The sequence below is a fragment of the Bactrocera latifrons genome, unplaced genomic scaffold, assembly GCF_001853355.1.
Source record: "Bactrocera latifrons isolate USDA-ARS-PBARC rearing strain unplaced genomic scaffold, ASM185335v1 scaffold_2, whole genome shotgun sequence".
Lineage (NCBI taxonomy): Eukaryota > Metazoa > Arthropoda > Insecta > Diptera > Tephritidae > Bactrocera > Bactrocera latifrons.
In genome coordinates, this window is record NW_017535518.1 from 1686374 (window position 1) to 1694226 (window position 7853).

Consider the following 7853-nt stretch of genomic DNA (forward strand, 5'->3'; position numbering starts at 1 on the left):
AATTCGGAACCCTAGTCATCATACTGAAAATTTGTATATATGTAAATAATTATTTTGAAGCTGATTTTCAAAAGTGATAAATTTACTATTTTATTTTATTTTATAAACAAAAAATAGTTTTAAGCAAAAGATGAAATTTAAATATTTATTCACATAAATATTACCCACAAATAAAATGCTTCCACATATTATAGCCACCGTGCATTATGTCATAAATATTGCATACTTTTGTGCGCATTATTGTGTCAGCAATTTTAAATTTTTTATATTACACTTATATATGCATTGGTGCCTGCATATGCGTGTGATTGTGTATTTTTAATTAAAAGTATTGAGTGAGAGTTGTTGAAAAATTGCAAAATAAGCGCGAGTGAGTGTATGTGTATGGGTAAATATTTGATGTCAGCGCCGTTGGTAACCCTTACGCATACACCAATAAATAAACAAATAAATATTTACACATATCCGTTTAATTACACAGATGATCTTATGTGGCCCAGAGAATGTATGCAGTAAGCTAAGTAACAGCGCTCTTCGTTGTTTTTATTGTAGAGCACGTACAGGTGGACAAGTGGTGAGTGTAAATATAAATGTTAATTGATTTTTTATCGCTTTCACTGTTTTCAATGCGCTCAAGTATCGTTTTAAATGCCAGTATATACTTTAAATGGGGAAAATTAATTAACACTTATGGACCTCAACACTTGTACACCCTCACATAAGCATCCACACTCATATCCGAGCTAAAGTTTCATACTTTTATTCAATGTACTCAGCTGCAGAGGGCTTTGTGTGCAGAGAGTTATGAGATCATATAAATGGGTTACATTTAAAAGAAGTGTCAAATTAATTGCGGTTTTGTTATGTGGCGGTAAAGATGATAATTATAGTAATGACACTTCATTATTCAACGTATAGTAAAATGAGTGAGTTTGAAGTCAAAGAGATGAGGTCCAGAATAAGAAATTATTGGCGAAAAGTTTTTATAGCTTTTTCAAGCTTTCGCTGGAGGAGAATAGAATATGGCAGATAAAGAGAGGGGAGAGAGGGACAGAGTAAGAAAGAGGGAGTAAGGGGAACAAAGCGAGTGAGAGGAATGTGGAAGAAGGAAGAATGAAAACACAAGAGAGATAGAGGATGATAGAGAGATCGATAGAGTGAAAAGGAAAAAGTGAGTCCGAGCGTAAGAAAAAGTGGTACAGTGAAGAGAGGTAAGGAAGGGAAAGCTCGGGGAGAAAGAGAGAAGGGAAACGCGAAAGAGTTAGGGGAGAGAGTGAGAGAAGTTAAAGTGAAATGAAAAATTTAGTGAGAGCGAGAGAAAAAGTGGTTCAGTGAAGAGAGGTAAAGAGGAGAGGAACTAGAAAAATTGAGAGGCTGAGAGAGATAAAGGGTGATGGAGAGAATGAGTGAGAAAGACAAAGTGAGTGAGAACGAGAGAAACAGTGATAGGTAGGGTTATAAAGAGAGCGAATAAATGAGTGAGAGATAGCGTGTCAATTAGAAAGGGAAAGAAAAGGCAGGTGAGAGAATTTCAGACACCTTGAGATTTAGTGCGCAAATAAATAAAGGAACTTCTTGGTGGATTATGGAAAAAAAGAAAAGATTGAGGAGAATTTGAAAACTGAAAAGGAAAATTTATAAGAATACAAAATATTGCCTTTAAAAATTTGTTTTAAAATTAAATGTTCATATGTCGCAGCACCGTAAGTAAAGCTTTTCTCTTTAGAGCCTGCATATGATGTATCTTTAGTAGTGATATTATTCTGCCTTATACACTCAAATGTAACTAGTTGCATATATATAGTAGTTATAAATTTGTTACTCACCAATAAATTCAGCGGTGGGTTCTCGTCAAACAAATGGTAATTGGAAACTAGTGTAATATTCCCAATACGACCGCGCTCCACCATACGCGTGATGGCCTCACGTATGCGATTCGAATCGCCCTTCACGCCGAAGAAATGAAATGTGATGTCTAAGCGATCGGTGCTGTTCGAGATTAATTCTAAATCGCTGATTTTTGTGATGTTGAAATTGCGTAAAACACGCATGAGCTGGAAGGAAAGAAAATTAAAATTTAGTTTATTTAAAAATTGGTTTTTAGATTACAGAGGGAACATATTTAATAATATTTAATTTGAAGTATTACTTTAGGGGTTCAATTATTTTTATTTAATATTTTTCAAAAATTTTATAATACAATTTACAAAAATTTTCTTATAGTTTCGGAAATCTTAGAGTATTCAAAGCATATGGCTGGAGAGTTGACCAAAATTTTGACTCTACTCTCTAAGATAGATTTGTCACGTAGTAATTGAAACAATAAAACTTTCGCTCATAACTGCGATAAAATGAAGACACTTTGAAGTGCAATTTTTTTAATAAAAAAAATTTTTTTTGGGAACGAGACTTTGCTATTTAATAAAAAATATCTTTTTCATATTTCTATGTTATAAAAAAATCCCTCTTCAAAAAATATTCAAAAAACAAGTAAGGAAGGGCTAAGTTCGGGTGTCACCGAACATTTTATACACTCGCATGACAAGTTTCCTCAAGATATCTCAATTTTTACTCGCATGACAAGTTTCCTCAAGACATCTCAATTTTTACTCAAGTTACAGCTTGCATGGATGGAAGACAGATATCCGGATTTCAACTCTACTCGTCACCCTGATCACTTTGGCATACATAACCCTATATCTGACTAGTTTAGTTTTAGGACTTACAAACAATCGTTATGTGAACAAAACTATAATACTATAACTATAATTCTCCTTAGCAACTTTGTTGCGAGAGTATAACAACACTTCTGTGGAGATACATACATATACCCCTATAATGTAAATATCTAAAGTTTTTTCAATTGTATTATACGCCTATTTGTATGCTATACAACTCCATCGTTCGTATTTCATTTATCCCTTAATATTCTTTTTTTGATTTTTTTTTTACCTTCTACTGCTGTTGCTTTTTAAATTTCTGTTTCCATTTTCAGGTAATCAATAAATAAAATTATTTCATTTCGTTATTCCCTGCTTTATTTCTCTCTCTCTCTTTTACTTTAGAAGAAATAAAAATTTGTACATTCATTTTGCTCTGGACATTTCTTAAGTAATTGCTTGATGTGATGGAAAAAAAATTTAATGAAATAATCCAATAAAATTTGCAGGGAAATATTTGTTATTAAAAGAATTCATAAGACGGAGGTTTTAAAGGGAAATTGAACATCACGAATATTAGTTATTTGAACATCGCATGAGAACACAAATATTTCTTAGGCTAGGTTAGTCCGGTAGGCCAATGAGCCACGTTTATGTTATTTTGGTTATTTTCGATATCAGATGGAGTTCAGTAACTAGGTTCATGTGGAGTAAGAATCCTTTAGGATGCCTATGCTTGACGCAAATTTCAACAGAGTCTGTAGCCCCATTATCAATACCTCTTCGAGTGGATCATACCATGGGGATTACAGATGCTTGCAGCCTAGTCCTGCCCATTCGAGAAAAAGGCACAAGAGATGCTCCATTGTTTCCCTGGTGCCTTACCTTAGACATTTTATGCAGTCTTTTTGACTTTTCAGTCCTATCCTGCAGGCGTGTGTTGCCAACAAACAGTGCCCAGTTATTATTCTGTTCATGCTTCTACAGTATCATCTATCCAGTGCCAATAAGGCTTTCGTGAACGATTTACCGATTATCCGTTTTGCACATGACTTTTGCAGTTTTACGCGTAGGTAGCTAATTTCATCAGGTTTAGATAACGTATAATTTTTATTTGCTGAACGGTGTGCGCGCAATAAGTTTATAGTCTTAAATACTTCTATGAGCCTTTTTAGTCTATTTTTTAGCACTTAACTAAGTAAGTATATCTGTTTGATTAATTTGTCGAAATCAATATAAAAGTTCCATGTAAAAAGTTGGTCAATAGTAATCGCAAGCACCCAATATGTACATAATTAATATATTAGTAAAAGAAGAGGTGGAGAGAATTTCTAATGACGTCATATAATTTTATTTCTCTGGTCAGTATATACCAAAATACACACTTATACATATAACAAGAAATGTGAAAAAACTATAAGTATTTTTATAAATATACGTGTTGAGTAAAAACCATAGATTATAGAAATAAAAAAAATCTCTACTCTTTTCTTCCAACAACTATTCATATGAGAGCTTTGATAACAATGTGGTTTCATTTTAATATTTTTTATGGGTTAAGTGATGTTAATCAAACAACTACTAGAGTTGTGCTACCTTAGTGTGAAGTTTATTCGAATGCTTATAGTATTATAACATTAGGGTGAGGCCAAGCAATTATGATATACAATTTATGGGTTAATATGAAGCAAGACACGATGTTCGTACATACATACATATGTCGTACGTATCTATATAGAAAAAGAAAAGCCGGTATTTTTCGGCATATTTTATTCATATACAAACTGAAAGTAGCAGATTTTATAAATTTTTGCAGTTCTCAAGTAAAAATATTCATAGTGTTTTGTTTTTAAAAAACAATTTGCCCCTTCTAGTTAATTTTTGCTTTCATTTCGCCTTTTTTATTAAATACTTATATTTATATTTTTTGCTTTGATCACGACCACGTCAAAGTAGATCAAAAATCAAGGATATGTTGGCAGTTTGCCTCGATTGTCGAGATGTTGCGAACGCCGCATTCCTTCCGACGGGCCAAACTATCAACGAGGAATAATACTTGAGAGTTCTGCGTTATTTGCGTCCAGCTATTCGTAAAAAAACTCTTGATTTATACACCACGATAATATACTCTCGCATACTTAATTGAATCTTCGTGATCTTTACGTCAAATTTTCAACCAATATTGTGTCGCAACCACCGTATTCACCTCATTTAGCTCAGTGTGACGACCGCTCCGGGGAATCGCCACACACATCGAAGGTTATTCTGGAAATTGACTTTAACAACTGTTACGAGGATTGATAAAAAAAAACAACGTTGCCGCAAGTGTATTGTAGCCAAGGGAGATTATTTTGAAGAGGTCTACATAAATTTCGAGGAATACATTAGGATTTTTTAAATTATGAACAAGGTCTAACAATTTTTTGTTCACAGTATTATATTGATTTAAACCTTTGAAACATTAAATATAAAACAATTTACTTGGAAATTTCTTTTAGTTTTTTGTTTTTTGGAAATTTTTGCTCTAAGAGAATCTACGATTTCTTTACTTCGTAACCATTAAATCTGTTGTCTGTTTTTTGCCCTCCTTAATGAACAGAAATAGAGAAAAATTTGTGGTTGTTAAAACTTATATCTTCTTCTTTATTGACATAGACGTTGCGCGGTTATAGCCGAGTTTACAACAACGCAGTCGTATAAATAAAAATTTTTCTTTCAACACTTTCATCCATTTGTAGATAAACAATAAACACTATATTTGGTATACTAAGGCATAAATTCCTGACTGTCCCCACCAAAGCCACAATTCCGTTGAGTTTGTATTTATTACTAGAAATCCAAGTAGTTAAATACTGATTTTATTCTGTGCCATAAAAAGTACTAATTAATACATTTCTGCTTTGGGCATGAATAACAATTTGCGCTATAATGTCATAAACCTAAGAGAATACAAGGCAATAAAAAGAGGAGATAATAAGGGTAGATAATAATAGCTAACAATGGAATGGGTACAAAAGCTTAATACATTACTGCAACTCGTGTTATTATTTGTTGTCAGTCATCGATTAGAATAATTAGTTAAGCAAGGCTATTATGGTATATCTTTCTATAGCGCCTTTTTCTTTCTATAGCAACTAAATGTCAAGGGAGTCTTCTTAATCATCACCTATTTTATGGAATAGGAATATGATAGGAATCTATTACCATATATTATGAGTATAATCTATTTCTCTATACATGAGAGTTAGTGTGAGTAATTTCCAATGCAGTCCATTACCTCGAAGCTCTGAGTATGAAGCTTAGTATTAAATAGAATGACAGCTTTGAAATTTGAAAGCTCTTACTAGATATGGTAGTAGCAGAGGAGCTTGAGTTGATCAGACCCATTTGCCACATGAGTTAAGTAGAAGATGCGAAGGACAGAATAAGTTTAGAGTAGAGTAAAATTTATATCTATCATTATCTTACTCCATGAACCAATAACTTAAAAATAGGTCTGCCGATTTCTGTTTACAATTCGCTTAATTGCTTTAACTGTTCCTTTTCATTGCTGAAGAGAGCAGCTAACATTTCTTTTTAAAGCTATTTCTCTTGACATTTGCATTTTTCAGGTTTTTCAGTCTAAACATTACACCTGATAACAATTTCACAGCACATTAATGTTAATACATTCCTGCAGATAGTACTATAGAGGCTTGAAAACGCATCAAAAGGAAAAGCCAAAACGACAAACGACGGATGAAAATATGTGTGAAGAGCGTAAAAGATAAATGTATTAGCACAAAATTGTATTACTGTGTATTACAACAAAAATATGTGGTTGTTGCAGGATTACAAATATACAGATGTATGTGGTTAGAAAGACAGCTTAGCTTAGTAGATAAAATAAAATAGATTTTGTGATTTTTCGCCTTTTTTGTAAAACAGCATGATAAACAAGTCTGCGACAGAGAAATCTTTGCAATAAAAATATTTTTTTGACTTGACTTGAAGTGGGAAAAAGGAAAAGTGGGAAGAGACGGGTAAGATGGTTTTGAAAGGCAGATACAATTTTCAGATAAGCACTTCTTAATTTAAGGCATAATTCTATTTTCAATAACCGACAAATAAGAGAAAAAAATAACACAAAGAAATGGTTTATTTTAAATGAAGCATATAACTATTTTTAGCATAAATCCCCATATTTGTATAAAAGGAAGCTTTGCAAAATATATAATGTAACTGATAATCTTACAAATCACTCAACAGATGCATTGAAAGGAACATACTTTATGCTACGTTTTATTTTTACTTTATCACAATTAAATGGGTATGCGACTGCACCTACAAAAAATATTCATTTGCATATTTTATCAATCCGCCTAAATGTATGCTTACTTCTGCTGTATGTTATATTTTCTTTTATTATGTAGAAAAATAGAGCTTTCTATGTTAACTGACATATATAGATTTGAGAAGTACAATTTCCTACACATAAATTTAACAAACCGATTTAATGCCTACATTTAGGCTGAATATTTGTACGCGTTATTAACAAAGTGGGGTTAAGCAAGCAGCTTTAACAATAAATTCCTAAAAATAATTTTGAACTTTTTATTTTAAGTTTAGAAGGTTTGAATTGTTGCCTACATTTAGGCTGATATCGAATATTGGTTATGAATAAGGTCGTGATAAGAAAGCAGTTTCAACAATAAAATATAACAAACAATTTTGAACAATTTTTTCAGGCTATCTAAGTCAAATCCAAACGTTGCCTACATTTAGGCTGATATCGAATAACTTTATTGATTATTAAAAGAGGCTATAAAGAGGCGGGATACGTTTTAATGGAAAACAGTTGAAAAATGAATAAAAGAGTTGCTCATTGGTCCAAATATATTACTATATTGAAGAACAGAATCAAAATAGCAGATCCAACAAAAATTTTAACAGCTGAGAGTTAAAAATACTTTGAAAAATTTGTAAATTTCTTCTGCTTTGCAATTTTTATGCTTTCATTTCACCATTGGAATGAAACATATTTAAATTTTCTTAGCTCTACTGAACATCCCATATAAAATTAAGCTAATCAAGCCGAAATGTTGCCTACATTCAGGCTAAGAACTAGTAATTTAATTGGTTATTGAAAAGTACTGGCGCAAGCCATTCATTTCAAATGGAGAATTGTTGCAAAATAATAAAAATATTTTATTT

At 32.1% G+C, this 7853-nt stretch overlaps 1 protein-coding gene across 1 annotated transcript in view; it reads right to left on the reverse strand.

Annotated features, from left to right (window-relative positions):
- The window catches only part of LOC108967787, a 291336-nt gene that overhangs the window by 158788 nt on the left and 124695 nt on the right, over positions 1–7853 (reverse strand). Inside the window, exon 4 of the mRNA XM_018931415.1 lies at positions 1827–2054. Within this exon, the coding sequence (XP_018786960.1) occupies positions 1827–2054 (228 nt within the window). The remainder of the gene's footprint in view (positions 1–1826; positions 2055–7853) is intronic.